Source organism: Chaetodon trifascialis, chromosome 17, assembly GCF_039877785.1.
Source record: "Chaetodon trifascialis isolate fChaTrf1 chromosome 17, fChaTrf1.hap1, whole genome shotgun sequence".
NCBI lineage: Eukaryota > Metazoa > Chordata > Actinopteri > Chaetodontiformes > Chaetodontidae > Chaetodon > Chaetodon trifascialis.
In genome coordinates, this window is record NC_092072.1 from 22,703,724 (window position 1) to 22,730,744 (window position 27,021).

The window sequence follows — 27,021 nt, forward strand, 5'->3', positions numbered from 1 at the left end:
GTAACTGTGCAAAGTACATGCTAAAAAATGAACCTGAGCAGTCTTACAGATGTTTTAACAGGTATGTCCAGGCACTCATTTGGCACATCTGAGCACAGTACCGTTATCTCATCCAAGCATACGGAGAAACTCCTCCATTGAAAACACTTTTTCATCGTTTTTTCTGCTTCCTATTGTTCTTATCCTTCATGAAATGCAAATAAAACAGTAAAATAACACCCGGGCTGGTCAGCATTGTCCTCCGTGAGCGCTCTGCTCATTCATGTGTAAATGAGACGGAGCGGTGAAACTAACTGCGTAGTTACACCAGTCAATAGCTCAGAAACCCATTGGTCTATTTTGATGATTGACACCTCTGTCAACCAGTCAGAGTCAAGAGAATTGAGGGGCAGCACCCAAATTCTATAGTTCCCATAGTAAAACCACTGACGATCCAGAAGAATGTAACCCAAGTGACAGTATATCGCGTGCAGAGGACTCCCTCCACCCTGAGAAACCCCCTCCTCTTTATGTAAACAACAAGGACCTTAGTGACTGATCTCAAACTAACACAGAGTCATAGGAGGAGACATTAGCAGCGTTTTTTCGGGCTGGAATATAACTTTTGACCACAAAACAGCAAAGGTAAGACATAATTTATGATTCAGCTAAGTTTTTTCTGCTACTGTTTGGCTGCTAGCTCGCGGAGTTTTTGTCGCACAGTGAGGAGGCAGACATCTTCGTGATCAGCAGACTCTCTGCTTTCATATGATATCAGGCTTGCATGAAGCGGTGAAATGAGCAGATGCTCTAAATTGGACAAACGTTATTTTTCATCTTTTTGTTACATGCGCATATAATTTATTGCTGTATGAATGATGTTTTGTTTGGGTGGCAATGCTTGGTAGAGGCTTTTAGCTGAGTTTGGTGCTTCCTAGCATGACCACTGACCATCTGAACTGTGCGCATCTCACGCTGCCCCCTTTGCAGGCAGCACTCATTCTGAACAAGTACAAGTTGGGGATTGTGTTTAAGTATTTTCTGCTCGATATTTCACACCTGGGATCCACTGTCTTGATCATCTGCCTGAAGCCTTCTTTTTCTGCAGTGTTAAGCAGGACTGTTGGCTAGGTGTTTGTAATCTCAATTCACCGTTTACTTTTTCTATCGTAGGGAGTACCTCTAGTAAACGCGCCTTGAAATGACATTTGGCTTTTCATTTCTTTTGCTTTTCCCGTGTTACCTGCTGATGTGGAGGGCGCTGATCTTAACTTCATACACTCTTGATACTCCAAGACACGCTTGCGCCCCGCACCCGTATGTTTAGAGGCGCAACATTGAAATGGGTCCCATTTGAAAGAGTGCCACGCGGTGCAGCGTTCCGAACATTATGTAATCAAACACACCGGTATTTTCGAAATTCATATCATAACAAAACTATACACTGGTATTCGGTGTGAACTGGTATACCGCCCAGCACTGGTCATGATTTAAGGCTTTGATGGCAAAATAAATTTTATAATCCATCAGTGATGCAGCCTGAGAGAGAACAGAAAACTCTCTTCTTTCTTGCAATCCTAACATTTTAACTCAGCGCTCTCTTCCTCTCTTCCTGAGTCTTCGTTGCTGTTTGATGCCGAGTGCATGCTGGGAAACTCTATCCAAAGTCCACAGAAACCAGTTTCTCCTTGATAAAACATGTGAGCCAGTGAGCAGATGATTTTGATCTTACCTGACTTTCCTTGTCTGAACTCCTTCACCACAGTTATCCTTCAGGTCCACGTTGCTGACCTTCCACACACTCCAGGGCTCTGCCACCCAGACATACTGCCCACAGTCACTGACACACGGCACCACCTCATACACCTGACACACACAAAGACCACAGTTACCTGTCTGATCTTGGAAAGGAAATGCAAGAAAAACTGAACTGACTTTTGTACATGTCCTTCAGCTTTGGAACTGACTGTCAACATATTTACTGAGATTAACAATGATTCATTAGCTTGAAATCCAATCTAAATTAGGCTATTATTAGACTATTTATTGCACTTTAACAATTTGACTGAAGCAAGACAAACAATATTTCAGAAAAAGTAAAGACCATAGTCCACTGCTGAAAGCTGTAGAAAGAAAAAAAAAAGTAAAGAACAATAATAAAACAGTGTACTTGCCTGAGCCTGTGGATCAAATCCATTCATCAAAGAGGAGGAGGGAGTAACAGAAAAAGGATCATTCAGATTTATTGTGGTCAGCAATTAAACGGAAATATATAATTACAGTAAGCGTAAAAGCTACATTCCTCTCAACTTGCATTACGAAAAATGACTCCTCTAACCTCCAAAAGACAAATCTTCATTAGTATTAGTGATCTTTTGTTCAGACATTAACCACACAGTTTAAAGGCAGATCTCTCTCACCTGGTTGACATGGTCTAGTTTAGGACATGGTCTCCCACCATTGTAGGGCTTTTCTCTGAGCCACTTGGAGCGAACTTTGACCCCACTGCCACAGGACTTGCTACAGCGTGACCAGTTGGACCACTCACTCAGTTTGCAGTCAGATGGACAGGGGATGATGCAAGCCTCCTCAATGTACCCTGCAACCAATCACATGACAATGGATATGCCTCAGTAAAGATCCATGATCTTCTCCAGATGACAGAACTGTTACAGGAGCAGTAAAAGGGCACACAGTTTGTGTACTTTCATTGCATTTGGAAATGTTATTCTACTTTGGTGAGGATGCATGTTGCCTCCATCTGTTTTTAATCAGTGCAGAAATGGACTCATCAAACATTTTAAAGCAACAGTTCAGCATTTTGGAACACATGCTTTTTCACCTGCAATTCTATCTGATGACACACTCATCGAGACTAAATAACACGAGGGATAACGCTGATCCCTGAATTATAATCTTTGCACACTGTTGCTTTATAATGCATCATTAACTTAACGCAAATAAAAATATACAATACTCGATGAAAAATTTAATTGAGATGGCAAATCGTCTGTTTGCATGTCGTGGCCAGTCTATGGTACAGAATAGAGGAATAGACTGCTTAAAAGCCCAGCAGGTTGTGGTTGTGGTGGAAACTTTCAGCACAAGTATTTACTAAACATTTTCCAGTAAATGGGCACTTCTTACCCAGCCAGACCACGTGGTGAAACCACTGGTTTCTATGGCACTGGTGATCAGCCGTGATTGCTTTGGACAAGCAGTACAACAATCAATACTGAAGCAGCAACAGTGTGAAATGCACACCATGGATGTTAAATGACAATGAAATGAATCATGAGCTCTGGCACTGTATGCCACCAGTAATAGTTCTGATAGATTTGCCACAGCATGTTACATTTTCAACATGAGGATGTATCAATGAGTATCACACTCTACCACAAGTTCACTCTGTAACCCTGACTCCAAAAAAGTTGGGACGCTGTGTTGAACATAAATAAAACAGAATGTGACAAATTGCTTTTCAGTTTTGACATGTACTCAACTGAAAACAGTACAAAGACAGTAAATGTAATGTTTTGTAATTGAAGTTTTTTGGAATCCATTAACACAGCTTTGACTGAAAGCAAAAATGTGCAGCAGTTCTCTAAAAGGTTGTCCAAAGGAAATCAGGGGAATGTTCAGGGCAGGAATCACTCTGGAAACACAACAAAACACCCAAAAAGTGACTGCAGGATGTAAAGATTGCAGTATAAGATCATCCGAGGAATGTTTTTTTGACTACATGTTGATCTAACCTGTTGTGAGGACCTGTAAGGGAGATAGAATCGTCAATTGGATGGTCAGACTTTGTCATCAAATACAGGACTCTGAGCGAAACCACCAGCCTCGCTGCTAATCAAACTTTCTTCAGGCATGAAAGCATGTTACTCACTGGTGCTGACTCCAGATTCACCCATACAGTCCCTGATTCCTGTCACAAACAAATCTAGCATCATTGGTATCCAGCAGTAGCCAGAGGGTAAATATCAACAGGATGGAGCAAGCAATTACCATCTTCCTCCCACAATACTCTCTGGTATAAGCGAGCCAATCAAAGACTCCTAAATCAGAAAGAAAGCAAGCAGAGTTTGAGTCCATTATCTTTTTACAGTTGCCATCAAGCAGCCTGATCTTGGGGGGGAAGCTTTGACTCACAACGAGACGGGTTTCTCAATGTGCAAACACAGACACGCTCATTCCCCCGAGTGCTTTGATGTGCTCTGTATTTTCCCAGGGCTAAGATGCAGAATACGACAGCACTTTGATTCTTAATTCCCTTTTCTCCCATTGCTGGAATATACTGTGGAATGTTAATACAGCTCATCGCAAAGTGGCCTGACAGATTTGGGCTGCTGGCAGCAAATATATGCTCAAGTTCCACTGATTGATTGTCGAATTTACACTGGAGGTATGAAAAAGAAACGAACTGATAACTGACCGTGAGCTGGGTCAAATGTGATCTAAGAGGTGGATTGATGCAAAAGATTTGGCCAGGGTTGCTTGTTGAAGAACAATTGTTGTCTACTTTGCATATTTTAGTGAGTTAATAGATCAAAAGTCTTTTTCTTCTGCATGGAGCCTCCAGCACGACTAAAAATAAGATCACGGTGGAGAGAATTGGTAGATTCCAGCGGTGACCCATTTCAGGGTCTGGCTTACTTGAAATCCACATTTAAAGATGAGTTACATCCACCAAACCAGGTTGTTTGTCAGTGCCATCCAGAACAAACCATATGAGCCACACTAAACAGATACTTTTCTCATCTGTCACCTCTGTGGTTCAAGTGGGTTAAATTAAGATACTGAAACTATGTGCTTATGATTTAGTCAAGATTAAAGAAATCACAGCTGACTGTTGGAAGGAACCAAGGTGTGTCAGTACACTTTGACATGACTGTTGTGATGGTGGATGTCGTTACAGGTGCAACTTTGAGTACAGTAGCCCTAATTACATCCATCAGTGATGCTAGGTGAGAAGCTTTCAAGCAAAGAGGGTGATGCTTTTCACTCTAGATCAGAGAAAAAGTTAAGGACAACTAAAAGCTATCTTTTCAACTTTGCTGTCACCCAGTCGACTGACTGAGTCCCTACAAATTCACCATATGGTTGTTCTCATTTACAAATTTTAGTTCTCAGACAGCTGAATGGGCATGTGATAGTGTTTTAATAGGAGCCCATAAACACTACATGTTACTTCCCAAGCTTCTGCACTGTGGTGATACAAATCATTATTTTGTAATCATCTGACAAAATCAGCATCAATCCAGGTTGATGGCAACAGCTCTGTTGTGTATTCAGCTATACTGGCATTTAAAATGAATCACCTAGAAAGTTAGAGGTGGCTACGTTTAGGGGGAGAACACTGCTTTTTTAATAATGGACTGAAACAGAGTGAAAGAGATGTCTTTCCCAATTTCACCAACTTAGTGTGGATGTACTGTGAAACTGACTTAACTTAAACTGAGACAATGTAACTTTTGCTGAGCAGCAGCCACTGTGACCACATTATGATAACAGGATAATGGTGTATGCTAAAATAGTAGAAAAAAAAACTAGTTCAGAAATGTCTGTCACAGCAATATCAAACATCAAAGGTTTGCTAATATTAGGTAACGTTAGCCGCCATAAGCTTTTACCAGACCAAGCGAAGCTGCAGCAGCAAAACTGAGGCTCCTGAACTGGGAAATGCTGTGTTTTATTGCTTATGAATTCAACTTTTAATTTCTAAGGGGAAAAATCTGTCATTTCTTCTTCCAAACAGCACGTAGTCATTCTTGAACTGGAGAAAGTTGGTTACATCAAGCCATAGTCACCAGGTGTTGGCATTCAGTGGCCAGTGATCAGTTAAATACAGTCTATCACAAGCACTTTTTATTCAGCCTGGTCAAGTTGTAGGTTGTTACAAATCATAAATGACACAGAAATAACATTGTAAGAAACAGGACTCCTTGTTTACCTGGTGCGTCCTTTGACGGACAGTTTTAACATGTTTCAGCAAAATACTGTAACCTGTACACTGGGCTTGGTAATTTGTCAACAGTTTGAACTAAACTTCCTGGTTTTAATTTTAATCAGTGCTTTCCCATTGAGTCCAGTGATTATTGCTGCTGTTTCTAAAAATCAAGAAAAGTTAGGATTAAACTTGGCGGGTTGTTTGAGTGTGGAAAACTCACCATGGCTGTTACAGCGAGAGGTCTCCACAATGCGGTTGTCCTGGTCATAGCACACCATGGCCTGGTAACGATATCCTTGGCCACACTCCTTGATGTCACCTTGGACCTTCATGCCCAGCTGACCCTCCATGCGGCCGCCCTCAGGTAAGACACAATCCGACCAGTTGCCCACAGGCTGGGCGTTGTATTTGTTACATGGACAGTACTGGGTCTCGCTCACAGGATACATCTGGTGGTTTTTACACTGGTCCCGCTTTTTGCTCTTCCCTGCAAAAGACATTAACAACTTAAAATTTTGACACTTTTTTCTTGTCAGTCCAGAAGCCAGCCAGTGGAGAGATGCCCACTCTTGACACCATTGACTCCTACATGAAGAAGCTCCACAGCATCATTGTCAGTAACCCCCAAGAACACGAGACTCTCATCAACACCGTGAGAGACGTGGTCAACCGCCTGGACAGATAATTGGACCAAGTCCAACGGATTTGATGGATTGAGATTCACAGTGACATTCAGTGGTTGCGGCTCCTTGGCCACGGTGAATCTCCTCGTCGATCTGTCATCCCAGTTGATTTCAAAACATGTTTTATTACTCTGCTAAGGTGACTTAGGTGAAGGTGATGTAGCTTCTCATATTTATTTAGAAGCAAGGCATGGGATGCCAGCTGTTGCACTGCCTGCTTTGACTGAGCTGGGAGGTAGCAAGAACAGGGAGGTTTTTGCCCTCTCATTCAAATTTACACGTCTAAAAAGTTAAAATTTGAAATCAGTTTTTCACATCCACTGATGTTACTCTAAAGGTTGATGCAATCTGGATACGGTTTAAGTCTGTCACTCACCAACTAGCATCCTCTTGCGGGTCCTGACGCCCACACAATCAGCTGTGCAGGGGGAGAACTTGGACCAGCTGCTGAGTTGACAGTCATCCTGGCAGGGCAGCTGACAGGGCTGTGTGAGAGGCGGCATGGAGCTGGCAAACTTAAGACAAGCTTCGAGGTCTGCCTGTCCACCGTCCTGCTTCCGGCATGAAACAGCTACAGGGGAAACAGGCAAATGGAGTTTTATGAGGACAGAGACTTTTCATTTGGTGTGTCCTGGTCACCTTGTGAATAATGACATTATGAGAGTCTTCCATGTCTCCACAGTAGATTTTTGGGTCTGGCACTCTATTATAACACCTTGCCATACATTATAGGTGGCACGGCGGTACAAGTGGTAATACTGTCGCCTCACAGCTAGAAGGTCCCAGTTCGTTTGCATGTTCTCCCCGTGCTCACCTTGGGTATCCTCCATAAAAATACCCCCACTAAAAACATGCAAGAAGATCACCACCTGACCAATGGTGACAACAAAGGAACTGGTCCCCGTGCGGCGTTCAGCTGGCAGCCCATCGCTCCTGGTCTGCCATAGAGGAAGGATGACCAAGGATGGGTCAAATGCAAAAAAAGAATTTCACATATGCATGGCGTGTGCCCTAACTCTGCATGTTGTGTTCATTGTGACAAATAAAGGATGTTTCTTCTTCTTCTTCCTCTATACCTTGAGACAATAATCTCCTAGCGCTATTCAAACACTGCTCTAAAAATAAGAAAAACTGCTGAAAAATGTTATTTTTTATCACTTTTAAGATGATGTTGTTTGCCAGATATCCCTCAACATAGTGTTGTGTAAGCTTGTAAACAAGTGTTAGAGTGGCGTGACAAACCCAATCACCTACTGGACTCTGTTTTCATGTTTTCATCTCTGGAAGAGTAACTACGCACAGGTCAGTAGTAGTGCTTGTACTGCCATCTGGCAATCGCTGCATGCTCTCTTCACACCCTGTACAGTGTAGCACTTCACACTGCATTATAGCAGTGGTGGAAGAAGTTTCAGATCCTTTACGAAGTAGAAATAGGAAATAACCCTATAAATATTCTTAATTGGTGGTAAAAGTCCTGCTTTTGAAAAAGCTAATAAAGTAAAAATACATTAATATTACTAAGAAATACCAGACAATACCATTATTATTATTACATGATTATCATACAGGAGGTTTTCTCCATAAAATCTTAATCCTCATTAACTAAAGCCTTCAAATAACCTCAGTAGAGTAAAAAGCATAGTTCCCTTATAAACTGTAACGGAGTAGAAGTAAAAAGTAGCACACAATGGAAATAAAAGTACAATCACCTTAAATTCATAGTTAAGTATAGCACTTGAGTACATTTGACCCCGGCAGTTTAGTGGTGGTCCACACACAATCAAATTCAGCTGCTAAAATATGTGGTCATCCAACCCGACAGACTTTCAAACTATCAGCCCGCAGAGGTCAGCAGAGCAATGCAGAGAGGGGAGTTACTGGTCTAATGGTTGACCGGTGGGTGAACCATTAGACCATCCGTACTGTGGCATATGTCACTTCACATTAGCTTGGCTTGAGTCTTATCATGAGAAGAGACCCCCCCATACACCAAGCACACACATATTCATGGGAAATACTGGAAAATAGTTATGACCTTCTGCATGTTGTATTGAGTGAGTGGCTGAAAAGTAAGTGACTTGTATTGAACTCTCTCTAAGTATACTATTACAGGTAATGGTGCATAATTACAAGATGGAGGAGCAGGATGCTCATCATTGGAATCAGATAATGCCCCTGGTCTCTGAGACTAATAGGAGTCTGAGTGTGTGCACTGATAATGAGTCAACCGTCTGCCTGAATTCTCTCTCAGGCCACAGGCAGTAGTGTTACACTCAGCAAGTCACCTTAAAGGAATGGTGCATGGTTTGTTCATTTTGAGATTTTCCTGCTGGTGTTCTGTAGGCACTAACAATCATCATCATAACAGATCACTCTGAGTGTGTTATAACCAGTGCATGGTTTGCACATTTTTTTAAGGAGTCCCTTTTGTTTATCAAATGTACATATAAAAGTAAAGTATACGGCTACAGCTGAAGTAGAAACTGTGTTAGGCATTATCTATGATTTGAGGCAACTGAGTCGTTAAAGGGAGTTTTTCTAGAAGTCTTTTATAAAGCATTATGAATATTCATGAATGCTTATAACTATAATTATACTGTATTATAAGCAGATTATAGCTCTATATGTTTGTAATGCATCATAGACATGTCCATCACAGAAATGTGTCCAATACAGTTTTAGATTTTTGGATGATAGTCTCAAGTTCCAGGCCTCTAATATTATGTTATGACTGAATTGTAATGCAATTTAAATGCAGCATTATTTGTAAAATCTGCACAACAATAGAGGAACTCTGACAAAGATATCTGCAAAATTGATGTTCACATGATGGATTACACACATTTCAAGATTCTGCTAATTGATTTTCATAATGTACCACCAAAAGAGCTGAAAAAAAAAGAAACCAGTTGTTCCCAACATTTTATGCTTGTGAAAAAATAAAGAAATAATTATGATAATAATTGAAGAGGGGTGCAGTTGGGTCCCCTTGTCATGTTTCAGAAGTGAATTGCACATGAAAAAAATATGATCATTGAAAATACAGTGTCTTTGTACTATTGCAAAGTAAAAATATGTACTATTGCACAAGATAAGTTGCACAGATGTAATGATATTAGTGTATGATCATATAAATAATGGAGCAGTGCAAAAAGTGGGTTTGTGATGTTTTCATGTGAAACAACATCAATGCAGTGCTATGTTAAATGATGTTGGAGATGAAACGTCAGACAGCCGCTGTAATGAGGGACCTGCAGTCTCGTCCTTCTTACACAGCGGATGCAGCAGTCTGTTACTGAAGGACAGCTATATTAATGTTGGAGACTACAGATACTGTTTTGTTGCCATCTCCCTGTCCCAGCTTCTTGTAAAGAGAGCTTTTAGACAGAATTATCTGATCACTGGTCCCAGATCCCCACTAAAAACAGATCTCAGCTCAGTTTAATGCATATTCTTAATGACTGCTCGTGGGTGCGCTGCTCTTCCTGCACCGTTTAACTAATGTGTTTATATAAAGAAGAAAAGAAGATGAGAATGTAGTGTGTGTGTGTGTGTGTGTGTGTGTGTGTGTGTGTGCGTGTGTGTGTGTGCGTGTGCGTGCGTGTGCATGCGTGTGTGTGTTTGCTCACCCCGAACCTGCATTCCCGGCCCACAGGTCTCTTGAGCTCCAGGGCTGTCCTGACGAACTGACCATGGAACCAGCTGGCATCGCCGCCACTTGTGGGTTTTCCATCTGAAAAAGGATAAAAAAAAGATCAGAGGTGTCTTGAACTCTGATGCAGGGTGAATGAATAGGTGCTAGTTGTAACCCCTGGACCAGATGGAAAGGAAGAATAAAAGTCTTGACAGCAAACCTTTGAAGATGTACGGTTCACTACACCTTTTCCAAAAGCATTGGATGGAGCCAACAGCACAATGATTATTTTGCTATTCCTAGAGCATTGTTGCTATGATGACAACAATGTAAAGTTCAGTCAGCCAGCTCCATGAAAATGAATTATAATGTGAAGGAAAGGTATGTACAGTTGATATTTGCAATCTAGGCTCTGATTTTGTCAGTCCTGACAAGAAAATATTACATTAAGCTCAGCAGGCAGAGGGAAGTAGTGATAATAAAGTTGCCCCTATCAGACAAATGGCATTTATTCTAAATTAGCCATTTTTATTGTGGTACATATTTTAGGCATTAGTTAAATTAAAACTGACATGAACAACCAGTGTAGGACATACAGCTCTTTTTAAAATGACTGCATCAATTGTATCAGAATTAATACTGGATTTAATGAAAAAGAATTGCTGACAATGGTGATTTTGCAGATCTTGCATAACCCCTACTTGTCATGACAACTTGGGGGATGTTGGTGAGCAATATTTGCAGAAGTTTATGCTGAATAAGACAGGTTACCTGTATCCTTGACAAACAGACTGAGCCTCACACTCTCTCTCCTGGGTCAGCACTTCAGGACAGTCCTGTCCCCCATTAGCTGGTGCTTGGATGATAATACGTTTCCTGTACTGCTTCTTCTTGGTGTTACCACCTAAATGAAGACATAAGAAAAGACACATTTTTTTTCAGTACACAAAAAATGTACCTAATATACATGCAACTAAGTGTGAATTAATACCAAATGCAGCACAGCAAACTTTGCTGTAGTTTCAGCATGTCCCACATTTGAAAGGTACTTGAAAAGGAGATGTCTTTTGTGTGATCTTGGGTATATTTCACTAAATATTTGTTCACCCTCTGCTGACTTACAGAGGAAGCTAATACATTTAAGTGGGATATTGAATACCATCTCCATCATCTGCTGTGTGGTATCCAATAAAACTCCAAGGGTGGTAGAGGTTATTGACTTTACAGGAAGTCCACATCTAAATCAGGACTATCATATCAGATTGCAGTTCTCACAATGCCAAAGTGCTGGTGATTCATGTTGGAGGATAATTTATTACGGGTGGTGATAAATTGCAGAATGTAATGCAGCTTCATCACATCATACAGACATAAAGAGCTTTCAGATAGCAAAGGGCTAGAAATGCAGATGGCCATGCTACATGCCATACTGCAGATACCAAACTTGAATGGGATATTGCTCATCTTGTTCAAGGTCAACACGTTCTCACTCCCAATTCATCACATATGGCAGCTTGGTCAGTGGCCCTATGTTTCAAACTATGCTGCTCTGAGTACCTCTCTAGCGTCTGTTTGGCACACGCAGGGCTCCGTGATCAAGTTAGCAATATTAAATATGCAAGGCCCAGTTAGACTTCCAAAATAAAGCTTGTTGAGAACAATAATAAGCATCTGGTTAACATTGTAAAAGGTCGCAATATGGTTAGGGTTAGACACCAAAACTACTTTGTTACATTTAGGAAAATATCATGGTTTGGCTTACATAAGAATGTTAGCCATGTTACTTCAGTTAAGTACTTCACTTACAGTGCGTACATAATTTAAAAAGAGGTCAACATTCACTTTTGGTGTCAAACAGGACACAAACCCCGGTTTCATGGGTGGGGGCCCCGTGCTTGACCCATTCAGCCACCCCAACCCTCCTTCTCTTGCTCTTTATACTAAGTCATTTGACAGGCTGGGAGTAAAAATGGGCTGTCTATAGAAATCTATTGTTCTACCCTGCAGGTTGAAAAATGAATTAAAGGGGTGCCCAATGCCTTAAAACATGATGCCAAGGGGTCCTTGCCAAGTATCTGAGAGGAGCTGGGACAAGTCCTGTGATATAGTTGCTTTTAACAACAAATTTGAGTGTACATTGTGTTCCCCAGTCAAGTCTTAGAAAATTAAACTACATAGATATAACACTATACTTACACAATATACACTAAAGCACAAGAATGGTGCGGCAGTGTGTCAGGGTGTGAAGTGTTGCTTCTTTTTCTCTGATAGTCTTAACATGAACAATGAATACCCTACCTGGGCGCCATCATGTTTAGTTGTGTTTGTGTAGTCTCTGAACCCTTGGCTGGTTGACATGGGTTTCACTTCCTTTAAGCACTTTTGGCATAGTCACTATGTCTTAGCTAAGTATGCCATTATTTTCAGATTATGTCAATTGGCACACTGAGCTAAGTCATGTCGTGACTATGCCAAAAGTGCCTAAAGGAAGTGAAAATAAACATGATGGTGCTCAGATATTGGCATATCCAACATACATGTGCTTGGAAATCATTTTGATTTTTTGCCTCCTTGTCCATGTTTTGAAAACACAGAATAACTTTATATGAATGGGTAAAGGAGAGCGTAAGGGTTCCATGGACACTATAACTATGTTAATGGACTTTCTGAGCCAGCCATAGTACTGACAGTAATCATAGTTAGCTTAGCCCCAATTTTAGCCTATATGTCCTGACTATGGGTGAATGAAGAAAAAATCTAAACATGATAAATATACAGTAACATCTACAGTTGTAAGGGGCTTCTTTGTCATGATTTTTATGAGCATTTGTTGTTGATGAGTTACAGAGATATCACATATATCATTATCACTAACACATTACAGTGATTGTAGTGGTATGTGGTTGGTAATCATGCAATTGAATTTGACAGTGGCATGAGGAGAAGAAGAAAGGATGCAATTTCATCTATCATGATTTCTCATCTATACATTTGTGTTGGTAAAAAAAACAAGTGTCAACTTAAAGGACAATGCATAGGGTGTATAGATATAAGATAATAGAGTGATTAAAGGTTTTGTTCAGCAGATGCCTCTGGGGAGGAACTCTGCCAATACATAAAGCAAAACTCAAGGGAGTGACAGGAACACACATGTCTAACACTGAGGCTGAGACTCGTTTGGAACTCAATATGCCTTATTTACTAGGCAAATGGGTTCCAAATTAGCCAGCACCATCAGGATTTCCAGCAGCTGCTTTTTGTGGAGGCAGCCTGGCCCCACTGAATTGGCCAAGGCCTCTACTATGATCAGAAGAATTTTTTTCCCCTTTATGAAATAATAGCATAGAGATGTTAAAAAAGGAAAGGATATAAGGGTTACCATTTCCACAAACCAATTTCCCACAGGAAACCCTTTTTTCCTTTTCAGAAAAAAAAAAGATTTTCATTAGCATTTCTTAAACATAACAATCCAAATAGAATTGGAATTTTTGGTATTCTGTGTCAGTGTGCATGATGCTTTTATGGTCTGTCTACTTATGCTGAAATAATGATGAACATATTCTGTACGCTTCATTAGGCCTAACTGAGAAACACAGTCATACAAAAGCTTTTATGAATTCTCTCTATTAACACTGCATTTTGCCCATCTGACACTCTGCAACGCATCACTGTGTGAACTGAAGCCAAAGAGCCAGAGCTACCTGCTTGACATGTTGATGGGCAGGGGCTCCACTCGCTGTATGGGGTGACGATGCAGTCTCTCTTGCATGGCAGTAAGCAGGGCCTGACGGTGTCTGGGCGTAGACTCTCTGGACACCTGCAAGTACATCACTGACAGGCTCAGACACACACATTGAGTACCCTTGAAAACATGATAGAGATCATTAGATTTGAAATGGAACACAGACTATGAGGTCAATTTTGAGTTATACATGTCAGTATAGGTGCCATAAGCAACAAAGGCCAGAGGGCTACTATTTTGCGTGGTCTGGATTTGATATTCCATCATGGAAGACAGTGCAGTTTTTCCAGTGCAAATGTAGCTCTTAAAATTCTGCATTGGTAGAGTGGAATGAGAGAGAAAAGGAAAGTGCTGTGAAAAGGAGAGTATCACTTGTTTAGGGTAATTATCCCTCACATCAGCGTCACAGTCACCATGATAAAATGATGCTGAAATTGCGACACACCATAACTTTAAATGTCTTTTAGTGCACACTACATGGAAAGAGGTGCACCAAGATCTGTCTCATTTGTTCTTGTCATGTACAGTGCCTCTTGAAAAGTCACATTCCACTGGTCCTCATGAATTTGGATGTTTATCATTTTAGATGCAGTATACTCTATGTAGGAAATGGAAAATGTAGATATATTGGTATTTTTTCTTACATTTGGCCACTGTAGAGCTAAAATATCTGGTTTCAGATCTGTTTTGGATGGGTTGCACTTCAAAGTCCTTTTTTACATTCTGAAACCATTTCCTTAATAGGCCAAAGTCTGCATTTCCTTTCATCTGCACTGAAACTTAACCCTTTCCCAAATGATGATGTGCCTGCCCTATAGAAAACTGGGTGCATCATCTTTTTAGGCAATTTGCTCTGCTCAGAATTTTCATAGCAGATCACCAATTAAAATTTAGTAAGAAATGAAGCGCTGCTGCAAACAAAGACATAAAATATTCACACATTTTTCAACAAGAAATATTTTACAGCTCAAGACAGTTTTTACTGTATTTGAAGCACACACCTAATTAATGTTGGAACACATCTTTTTGCCATCATGCATTAGAATGCTCTGATGCCACTTTGTGTTTACTAGTGGTAGTCCTCATATCCTGGACACAGCTGGTGCTGCTGGTAAAAGCGGGTGCCCCCCTCTACATTGATGTGAAAGTGTGTCCCAAGGCAGCAGGCTCACTGCTCAGCATGTAACAGTAGGTTTAGGAGTAAGCGCAAGAATAAAAAGCGATATTAATTTCCATACGCAGCATGGGGGCTGGAAGGGTTTGCCTGCGTAGTGCTGCTGTGCTGCCAGAATAATGCTCCCGTTCTGTTGAATAAATAAATAGATAATTCATGTTCCCAGCAGATGCCTTCAGGGGGGAAACAGACCCTGATGCTTAAAACAGTCGGCCAGGAGCTCATCAGCTCATCAGCTCATCAGCTAACACCTCTGCCAGACGCCAGCAACAACAGACTAAACAGGAGAGACTAAATGGCACAACATGGCACATGCAAACAATGTGTGCAACCACAAACAAAGGCTGCCTTTCACTTACACAAATGAAAGGAGTGAAAGACTGTTGATTGTGTCCCTACCTGAGAGTTATTGGTAAAGGTGTAAAAAAGCTAAGATATCATTCTGTGTAGATTTTATGGTTTGCAAGGACTATACTTACATCTGTGTGAGGGGTTAGCTTCCAGGATTTTTATCATTTTCAACAGAAACCACTTTTTAATCTAGTTTGATGACCAGAATACATCAGGCTTATGTTATGGCATGTTATTTAACCTCTGCTTCAAACATGAGAAATCATGTTTTTAGCATCAGTTTGGTGTTGTCGCTCTTAATACTTTGACCCTCTAGTGGGAACGAAAAATATTTTAAAACAAGTGTGAACAGCCTCTAAGAGTTATCAAAACAAGCATCCAATGAAAATTGAATTTACATATACTCATTATCATACATATGCTGGTAGTCTGTGCACTAGAATCTGGCCCACAAGCCCGCTCACATCAAGGCCAAATTACTAAAAACATGTTAATCATTTGACACCAGTTGAATATGAATGTAATAATCAATAATAATCAATGCATAAGGAATTATTTGGAGTCTTACTTTTTTGGAGGAACCTGGCCCACATTAACACGGACACAGATGACCTTGCGTGTTTGCATCCCCACTGAGCAGGAGACATCATCACCACGTGTTCGGCCAACAGATGTGTTGGTAGTAGGGATGGAGGAGTCCTCTATGCACTGCCCCCATGGGCCAGTCTGCCAGTGGTACACAGTGCAGGGATGGTCATTGCAGTTCCTCACCTCCTGCAGGGCACTGATGTTGGGACACTGGATTCCACCTGAGGGTTAGGTTTGGATAAAGGCTGGGGTTATTTAACACCAGCGTCAATGTCTTAGCTGTACCATAGCCAAAAACAAAAACCACATCAGCTCTGATACAGGAAGACAGAAAACTTGTTGGATGCTTTCAAGTAAAAATAGGTAGTCTAGAATCATGTAGGGCAAAGACAGATCTAAGGGACCCAAGAAGTGTGTTTGAAGCCTGTAGAAGTCAAGTCTGTTCTCTATATTGAGTCTGGTCTGATACATTTCTAATTCCTCATACGTCTGTGTTTTGTGGGTGGTTTGAAACACACCGCTATGGCTCATTTGAGGTAGAAACTGTTAAGCTATGCTAATATGGAAATGTGCACTTCTCAACACAATTATTCTGTTATGTTTGCAACATTGCATTTAATGATGTTGTTAACTTGTGCGAGGTTAATGCAAGTTATATTGGCAAAATTGATTCTTTCAGACATGATAAAGAACACACACTGATTGACAAGGAAAAAATCTCTTTGCCAAGAAGTGAGACGCAAACTAGTACATGCCAAAGCAGCAGTTGGAATGAGAGCTCTAGCCAGGACGCATAGTGCCTGACTTTAAAGTTTGGTTACTGTATATAACCTGGGGCCCACTTTATATTACAGTTTCTCTATCATTCAATGTCCCATCACCTATGTTCTAGTTGTATCAACCCCCATCACAGGAAAATTTAGTGTTTGTATGCCACCAAACACTGGTGCACCCTACTTAGACACACACTCCATCGCCAGTTTCAAACAACTATAAAAGACAAATTTGTTAACTTTGGATATAAATAGTGCCTGTCTATTAATATTTTCATGTATAACTTGTTGGATTGATCCTGCTTTTACATTTAAATTCTAATTAGACTGTATTTATCTTATCGATATCAAATGCTCTTTATCTTAAAGCTGTTATTTTATTTTTCATGTTGCATTTACTCATTTATTTAGTATCTGCGTTTAATGGATGGATTATACAATATAAATAATAAGCTTTTTTGTAAATATATGTAGGCTCTGTGGCACAACAATGTATGTCTCAATGTAAAAGGTACTGAAGTGGTTATGGTCTTCACTGAGCACAAAGACAAAGAGCACAATTTGGATGTCCAGTTTCTAAACAGCAAATTGAGCAGTGGCACATGCATAAACTGTTTATATAAGACACCTGCTGTCTGGTGGGAATACTGGAGAGAAGAATAACAGTGGAGTTTGTGAGAAAAATCACTAGCTCGGCTTGGCGAGGAAAAGAGAACCACCTTCAGAAATCACCCTTCATTAAAATAAAATCCAAGAAATAATATTACCAAGTAAGGTGCTTGATATAAAAGTGATGTTTGGATTGTAATTGACCAAGGATGGAAACAAAAACATAAGAATATTGCTTTAAACAGCAGTACTGTATTTAGAGTAAGAGGTGTTTATTCCCTTTGAAACACTTTGCACAGCCATCAGGTTCTATTTGTCTCTTTGTGTGGGAGAACAAGTATATAAACCCAACACTGCATCTGTCAAAACCCCAAAATAATGAGGCTGGCTAGCAGTAAGGCATTGTCTACACTTCGCACTTTGTATGAGTCTTTGTGCAGTGGTATATATTAGCTATTAGCTTTGATTTTCCCATGACTTGCTGGAAAACAAACAAGGCTGAAGCGGATTGAGAGATAAAACGGAGGGTCCCTGGGGGACGACCTGCCGTGAGGATCGACAGAGATGTGATGACCCAGGAGGCAGAATGTCTATACAGAGCCAGAAGCTTGGATATGGACCCAGGTGGGGTGTGCCCACCATGTGACCCTCTTCACCCCGAAACCTTATCATTAGCAGCCACCATCACCTTGGGAAAAGAGAACGGCTGAGGAGAAGGTCAGCCATCAGTGCTTCAGAAGTCACTGAATGACGTCTTTCAGTAGGAGATGAAGTATCTAAATTGGACATGAGAAAGGGCCTCAGACTGAAGCTATGGCTGACCTTTGTGTTAACAGCACAGGGGTAATGTCCTTCACAAGATCATTGATAAAAGATATTATTGGATTTCATCAGGGCAGTCATTTATCAGGCCTGAAGCTCATTAGCACAAAGAAGGACACCATTATTGCTGCACTGGCTAATTAAATAGTTAATTGTCAGATATTTAAGGGCTACCAATTAACTCAGCATGTATTTGGAAAAATGCACAGCTCAAAGAGCTGCAGAGTAGATGTCATTTTGCTGTCTAGCAAACACTTCATTCAAGTCTACTCAAGTCGACTCTATTATCATTGTCTCCACATATTATTTACTGTGTGGATATTCAAGTTATTTACTCAACACTACCATGTCAGGCAATAATCCCCTTTATAATCCCAATGCTTGTCTTGATCTGGATAATTAGCTCATACCAACAGACAATGGCTCCAACAGAAAGATTTAAATCTTTGTCAGGGGCATTCTTGCACTTTCTACTCTATCTTGTGAATCATGTTTAATACTTTCCGGCTTGCCTCATTTTGTTACAGCTGATGGCCAGGACAGGTCTATGTGACTTGACGCTTGATTCAGTACACACCACATCAAGCAGTCTGGCTCCATGTTCTGTCGATTGTCATCCATCTAATACTGCAGCAATGTTTGCCTCCTAAATACTGGGGAGGCTAATAAACAAGTCACAGCCAACAGCCTGCACTGTGTTCTGGCACGGGCATGCTCCTGAAGCCCAGCATGCATGATGGAGCGGGGGTATCCGTTCACATGGAAATCCATTATGTATGAGGCGTCTCCTTACTCCACCGTGGATGCTGCGTGAATAAGCCAGAGACAGCACGTCACACGCAATGTGGTCCAGAAGTCAGACGGCAAGAGCTGTTAAATGATAGCAGGGACGTAAAAGCTAAAATTCTGATCTGCTGCCAAGCCAGACGCTAACCATCTGTGCAGCCTCACGATTTTTCTCATAACAAGGTTTGGTGAGAATGGCTCAGTTCTCACAGCATGATTGGCAGCTTGGAGGGTTGGGCTTTAACCCAGAGGCACTCACTTCAGTATCATTCCAGCACCATTTAGATACCCACTACTCACCTAGGGGTTTGAAACACTTAATGTTTTGGAATACTCAATACTACTACTAGTGTGTAAGAGCATTTTCTCTACTCTAAAAGCACAGGGATTTTGCTGGGCCAGCAGATCGGCAGGAAGAGATTACATTAAGGTAGCCACATTTCTATTTCCTTGTAGTTAAACATATGGAGACTACAGACTACATCAGCAAAAATCACTTGCTGTCATCTAAGAACATCAAATATGAATGTACCAAAGATTGGATGGACCGATGACAGCAGGGAAGGACCTTGAACAGAAATAAAGGCAAAATCTTTGTACATTTTTAAAGGCATGAACATATTTGTACAATGAAGTGAGTTTAAACACTCTTGCAACAATTCTGGAGGCTCATTATCCCTCTAGTCTCTTCTTACCCTGCATCACAGTAACCCATGCCACTACCTTCGCAGTTGCTGTAGAGGAACACAGAATAAATCATTTCACTTTGACATTTCACTTGTGATATATAAGGAGGAGAGATATACCAAAAAAAAAAAAGATTCTTGAGATGAACATTACTAGCCTGACTTTGGTATTGAATGAATATATGTTTATGAAGGTAGATACTAATCTTGGTGGAGAGCCAGGTCACAGTTAGGATTACCTAAAACTGAACATACTGACTGACTGATTCCTAATGTTGGAAACCTTCATATCTGTCTGAATCTGTGTATCTAGTGCTGCTGTATTCTCCTTGTCCGGGTCTGAGCAGTTCTTACCTTCTCCTGCATTATAGGCGAGGATAGAGCGAGCTCTGGTCTGCCTGCCTTCTGTGTTTTTTCCAGAGCAGGTGTGAGAGCACAGAGACCAGGGTGTCCAGGGGCTCAGGGCACAGTCCTTTGGGCAAGGCACCTCACAGATGGCCGGCATGGGCAGGATGGCATCACGGCAGAGCTGCCTCTCCACATATTCACCTGGATGGACAAAAGCAGATTTGTAGTATTAAAAATGTGTGACTTGACAAAGTAAATAATAAAAAAGCTGATGTTAAAGATGCTTAGTAATTTTTTTTTGGAAAATAGAGCTGGATGCATTTTTCACTACAGCACTACAACTGAGCATTTTGCATTGGTGTCTTCTAGGTGGACAGCCAAAGTGACCATTTGCAGAGTCCTGAGAGACACATGGACAGGTTATGGCCAGGTTTTATTAGAGCTGTAACATACTATATATTTTAGTAAAAGTTAACAAAACTGCATAAAATAATCACACTCATTTAAGTATTTGCAAATGTCTGTGCATGAAAGGACGAAGAATGAATGTGAGTTTATGCAACGCTTATTATAAGAAAAAAATATTGTTATTATCATAAGAATCATAATTTCCTTAATAAAAATCTGTCATAAATTGTTGAACTCATAATGTTATTGGTAAAACCATTTGCCAACCATCTCTACTGAAGACTGTGACTGGTGGGAAAATGCACAGGGGAGGTCTTTTGCTCTTCATATCGAGCTGTTGCTCATACTGGAGGAACTGCTCAACTTTACTGACTGGTCATCAGTTGTTGCAAGGGATTGGTTTTGGAAAGCTTACTGAATTTAAGAAAGGTCACTGTTGCCATGAAAACAATCAGAAAACAAGTAAGGATCGCTGCAGAGACTTCTAAGCAAATGACGGAACTTAGAATAGCTTAGAGGCACTGGAAAAAAGGTAAGGTATTGGTTTGCTTTGTATTGAACTCCTGTTCCAAATTAAGTAATTAAAGTATTAAGTAATTAAAGAAATTACTCCTGCTTTGATATTGGGATTTTCAAATGGTTTACACTGAGATTCCACCAGACGTGTCTCTGTGACATCATGTGAGCAACGCATTTTTGTTCCATCCTCCAAAGGGCATGTTTCAGAAGTGAAGCATTATGCCTGCCTGATTTTATTAATTACACAGATTTTGCTGATTTAGCCATTTACATTGTTTTATAACTCCATCTAGGTGAGCACTGTACAAACACTCTACAACAAACACCTGTATTGCAGATGCCAAGTTGCCAGCTGTCTGGAAGACAAATATAATTCTTGGCCAGATCGCCTTCTAACCTCCGTAAGCACGTTGAAGTAAGTTGTGAGGGAAAATGTAGTTGACTAACTAACGTTCCGTTTTTCATGTGTAACATTAATCTTCGATGCTAGGATAATGACATTAACTTATCTTGTGTCTTGTATGTTCTTCTGTCCAACTGTCTGTTGGGCTTTTAAATTGGTGTGCTTTAGAATGCAGATGCCCTAAAGTAATGCCAACTTGCCAGTTTCATAAGTTTTATCCATAAGTTTGCTGTTTTTTCATTATTTGCACTGGCCAGCACATCCTAAAAACATTCAAGGGGAAAGTAGCTTGTACTTTCAGTAATTTATTAACCAGGTTAACCAGGTTAATTAGGTTTTTATGTCCACTTGAGTAGGTTTCTCGAATGAAAACTTTCACTTTTACTCATTTCTCTGGCAGTACTAACTTACCATACCACTTACGTACTTGTAGTTTTACTGAAGTATATATTTTTAGTACCAATACTGCTGTTTTTTGCTTACTGTATCGATCTATAGCCTTGATTCCTCTGTAAAATGTAAATAAAGAGAAAATGTAATCATTTGCAAATGAACTGTGTTTGCTGATGGTTTTACAAAGTATTCCTGAGCCCATGTAGTAATATCCTTTATAAAATCATGTGTTTCACAAAGTGGTGAACCCAGCTCCATTATTACTTGTGAATGACAAGCTGTGGAGGTCCCACTGCCCAGCGCCCTCTCCAGACTTTGTAGTCCCTGGGTTGGTCCCTGGGTCAGGCCAACACAAAGCCTGCTCCGAAGTCAGCTGATGTCTCTTTAGCCCCTGGGCTGGCTGGCACAATGTAGTTTCATCTTCTCAGCCAACACATACTCCTGGTTATCCGTCAGCAGTCTGACCAGACTAGCTCCTGGTTCCCAGCTGGCAGCCAGGCTGGCACCTGCTTCTGGTTCCCAGTCGGCAGGCCGGCCGACACTTGCTCCTGCCCACCAGTGGACTGTCCCCGTCAACCCAAAGCCAGCCACCCAGTCCGCAGCCCCCACTGACCCACCGCCGGATTTCCCAGATCATCAGTCGACTGTTTTTCTTGAGGCCCAACCAGACCTCCACTTGATTGCCTTCTGCTCTGCACTACAGCAATTTTCTGTTCCTGCCTCCTGTTCTTGTGTTGCAGCAACATACTGTTACTGAGCTACGGTGGTCACCAGTGTTCTGCAGCAGACCCCAGTTTCTGTGCAGTAACAGTCTCCAGCAGCTGGGTTTTTCAGTGGCCCGGCTCTGCCAGCACACCTGTTAGTTTCCCAGTCTCTGGCATTCCTGTAGCCCTGTTGCCAGCCTACAGCCTCCAGTCCTGCCATTCTCTTACTGTCCTCCAGCTCAGATCTCAAACTGCTGGTCTCCAGTCTTGCACTCCAGCTCCCTGACTGTGGTCTTGAGCTCGAGCCTTATCATCAGCATCCAGAGCATTCCCACCTAAACTGCCAGCAGTCCTAAATAACTTGAGGTCAATAGATGTCTGAGAATGCTTACTGGTTTATGTATGAGGTACTTGTTTTTGGAGAGGTGGGGGTGCTGACATGACCAATATCGATGTAGATCTGCAAGCTGTCCTCACTCTCCTAACTCCTGCCATCCCATTCCATCCCAGCCCATGCTGTCACTGAAGGACCATATCTGTGAAAATCTCATTATAAAGTGCTGGGAGAATGGCAACCATTCAGTTGAGTGATACGTCTGGGACCCCAGAAAAGAAAAACGATCCATTTTCATCAGAGGGAGACAGCACGAGATCAATAAGAGGCCAGTCAAGAAAAACTCTGAGGGATGCCACATGGCTGAGGGGGTGGGATTGGGGTGGTGATGGGGGATGTATGGAGCCTTGACAGAGGTAATTGAAGACTTCCATGTGATAGACGCGGTAGGGAATCATTAAAAGGCCTGTTTGACACTGAATGCTTTCATGATGTCTTTTGTTATTTGATCATTGCACAGTTGGTTTTAGTTTTGATAATTAAACATACCCTACAGTCTACACTGACTAACACAAACCAACAGTAAGGACAGTTTTAGTCCAGAGTATATTTTACTGTATATTTTGATCCTGGTCAACTTTTTGTTTGGTCAGAAATTGTCATTTTTGGTGAATTCTGACCTGAAAAAAGGGACTGTGATTAAAATGTTGTCTTGACAACAGACTGTACATAGATCACTGTCAGAACTTTTGACCTGACTGATCTAGATCTCTAACTTGAAGGACCATGATGCTCGGCTATTATAGTTTTAGTTACCTTAACTTAAAACATTAATGGTAGTGGTGGCAGCTCAAAAACCCTCATATGACTTATTTTTGTAAGGTTTATATGCTTTGTTTTGGAAAGTGTTTACAAAAGCTGTTTCACTGATGATGGGGGTGCCAAATCAGAAAAAGCTCATATTTTTTGTGAAAGGAAATGACAAATGATTTATTTTGTCAGTTAGGTTGGAGGGTAGGTTTCCAGTGAGTCACCACATCAGCAGCTATAGTATGACCATAAGCAGGTAAGATACATTCCAGGAACAAGCTGAATTGCTACCACAGAGTAACATAAAGTGTCTGACTTTTCAGGGAATGAATTACTTTCAGTGTAAATTAAAGTCATATCAAAAGAGACCTTGTAGCATAGCAGGAAGGAAGAGTTTCTCTCCCGTTCTGCATGGTGTTCAAAATCTTTCTGTTAAACTTACAGATCTGAGAAGCTGAAGTGGTATCAGTTCGCCCTGAGCTGAGCAAGCAATTGAAACCATCAAAGGGAAATTTTTCATTTGCAACATTACACACATCAAACAAGTTAAACTTCTGTCTGAACCTCTGTTGATGGAAATGTACCAGACGGAAGCTGACATCTCCTCTATTCAATTCTGCCACATCTGGGGGAGATTGCCTCTCATGCAGTCAGAGGTAATGGGGAAGAAAGGTAGAGTAAACCCAAGCTGACTGTGTGGAGCAGACTGTGTTAATCTAATTTACCAATAAGTCTGATTCAATAGGGTGCCATAAAAGGAAGCCCACACCTCTTTAGCTGAGTGCCTTTCAGAAGAAAGAAAGAAAGAAAGAAAGAAAGAAAGAAAGAAAGAAAGAAAGAAAGAAAGAAAGAAAGAAAGAAAGAAAAAGAAAGATGATGAGGTCACCTTGAGGATTTTTTCTTTCATGGCTCTGGCTGAAACTTATTATCTGGATGTATTCACCAGCCATTTAAATGGATTCAGACAATAAAGAGTATCTCAAGGAATGGAGGGATAGAGGCAATGAGATAAAAAATGCAGTGATGAAAATATGAGGGTTGGTTGAAGGATAAGTGATACTATAGGATATTTCCTCTTGGTCTATGGTCACCCCACAGTCTACCGATGCTAACTGAAAAAGTTAGGATAGCTTTTGATGGGTTTTTAGTTTAGTAATTTTTAGTAGTTTAGGGGTATCCTCCATAAAATACCCCCATTGAAAATATGCAACAAGATCACCACCTGACCAATGGTGACAACGGATTACTGGTCCCCGGGTGCCGGCGTCGGCATGGACTGGCAGCTGGCAGCCCACCGCTCCTGGTCTGCCGCGGAGGATTGACAGACCGAGGATGGGATAAATACGGAGAAAAAGAATCTCACGGAAAGCATGGCGTGTAAGGTGCAACTAACATGTGATGTGAAGTGATTAATAAAGTACATTTCTTCTTCTTCTTCTTCTTCTTCTTCTTCTTCTTCTTCTTCTTCTTCTTCTTCTTCTTCTTCAACTGGCTTCTGGCTGTTGAGTTGGTAGAGGCTAATGTGCTATAGCTCTGGCTGTAGCTGTAATAAAAACTTGGGCATGGCTATAGTTTTTGTTGCTAAATTCAGACAAAAGTTATGAAGTTAAAGTACTAGGCTCTAAACACCTTAGACTCACTATCTGATGATATAGCCATTATGGATGGCATTGCCCTGGCCTCCAGCACCACTGTAAAGAATCTGGGCGTTATCTTTGATCAGGATGTCTCCTTTAACTCACATGTAAAACAAACTTCAAGGACTGCCTTTTTTCACCTACGTAACAAACAGGCACATCCTGTCTCAAAACCATGCAGAATAAATAGTGCATGCATTTGTAACTTCCAGGTTGAATTACTGCAATTCCTTTCTACTAAGTTCCTATCAGGCTGCCAAAATCCATTGCTAAATACTCTTCAGTTGATCCAGAATGCTGCAGCAGTAGTCACATTTCCATCATTACATCCATAGTGCTGTATTCTGTACATATAGTATGTGTACCAATACATGCATATATCACACACACACACACACACACACACACACACACACACACACACACACACACACACACACACACACACACGTGTGTGATGGAAGTTGGCACACGTGTGTGTGTGTGTGTGTGTGTGTGTGTGTGTGTGTGTGTGTGTGTGTGTATGTATATGTATATACTATGCCATTTATGCTATGTATAGTTAAAAGTCTATTATTAGAACTGTCACTCTTACTGTCCTATCCCTGTCCCTCTCTCCGCCCACCCAGAGCCTGGTTCTGCTTGAGGTTTCTGCCTGTTAAAAGGAAGTTTTTTGTGGCCACTGTCACAAAGTGCTTGCTCATGAGGGAATCAACGGGTCTTTGTAGATAAAAAGTTTGGTCTGTACCAGCTCTATGTTTAAGTGTCCTGCGACAACTTCTGTTGTGATTTGGTGTTTTATAAATACAATGTAAGGCATTCAGAGTTGCCATGGCTATAGCTACAGATGCAGCTATATAACCAAACCTATAGACCTTGAAAGAGCCTGTAGCCACAGAAGCAGGTACAGCTGTTGTCTTAGCCACAAAGGGTGTTTCATCTCCCAACCAATAAGACAGCCAGCTACAGTTGTGGTCACAGTCAGTGGCTGATGCCGCGATCAGAGGTTTGCTATTGTCTGATCAGAGGAAATGCAAAACATATTGCTAAGAAACAAAAACATCACACCACAACCTCTGCAGAATACACAGTTAATAGAAGAAGTTCAGATTTTAATTTTATCAAAATACATACAGCATCTTTCTTTCTTTCTTTCTTTCTTTCTTTCTTTCTTTCTTTCTTTCTTTCTTTCTTTCTTTCTTTCTTTCTTTCCATGATACTACATTGTCAGTGTCAGGAGAACTCTTTATTCAAGAAGCATTGGGGAAAAAATGATTTCAGCATTTAGCTTTGTTGAAGGATCATACTAAACATGGTAAAACTGCAGTATCTATAAAACGTCAAAAAAGTACTTTTGTCATGAATATTTCACTACAATCTTGTGAAATATGAGGGTCCAGCAAAAAACATGTTCAACATGTCTGCCATGCTTTGCTATAGAGCTACTGAAAAATCTGAACAGAAAAATGTGAAAACTATAATGTGGTTCTCAGCAGTGCTGATATATCCCACTGCTTCATAATGAGTTGTCTTTCAAGGACAGTTTTCTTTAAATTTTTCAGGGCAGAAAGAATAAAGATAATTAGTTGTAGAGAACAAGTCAGTCTGGTATGAGGAAGATGGTAATTGCTGCCACTGCAACAACGTGAAGCACTGTAGCCTGTGAATGGGGACCTTGATGATGA

At 40.9% G+C, this 27,021-nt stretch overlaps 1 protein-coding gene across 1 annotated transcript in view; it reads right to left on the reverse strand.

The window, feature by feature from the left end:
- The window catches only part of thsd7aa (thrombospondin, type I, domain containing 7Aa), a 156,077-nt gene that overhangs the window by 37,653 nt on the left and 91,403 nt on the right, over window positions 1-27,021 (reverse strand). The window contains exons 7-16 of the mRNA XM_070984701.1: window positions 20,135-20,329; window positions 16,085-16,325; window positions 13,951-14,066; window positions 11,021-11,153; window positions 10,245-10,348; window positions 6,992-7,186; window positions 6,153-6,419; window positions 2,400-2,578; window positions 2,154-2,159; window positions 1,712-1,845 (exon numbers count right to left, since the gene is read on the reverse strand). Of these exons, the coding sequence (XP_070840802.1) occupies window positions 1,712-1,845; window positions 2,154-2,159; window positions 2,400-2,578; window positions 6,153-6,419; window positions 6,992-7,186; window positions 10,245-10,348; window positions 11,021-11,153; window positions 13,951-14,066; window positions 16,085-16,325; window positions 20,135-20,329 (1,570 nt within the window). The remainder of the gene's footprint in view (window positions 1-1,711; window positions 1,846-2,153; window positions 2,160-2,399; window positions 2,579-6,152; window positions 6,420-6,991; window positions 7,187-10,244; window positions 10,349-11,020; window positions 11,154-13,950; window positions 14,067-16,084; window positions 16,326-20,134; window positions 20,330-27,021) is intronic.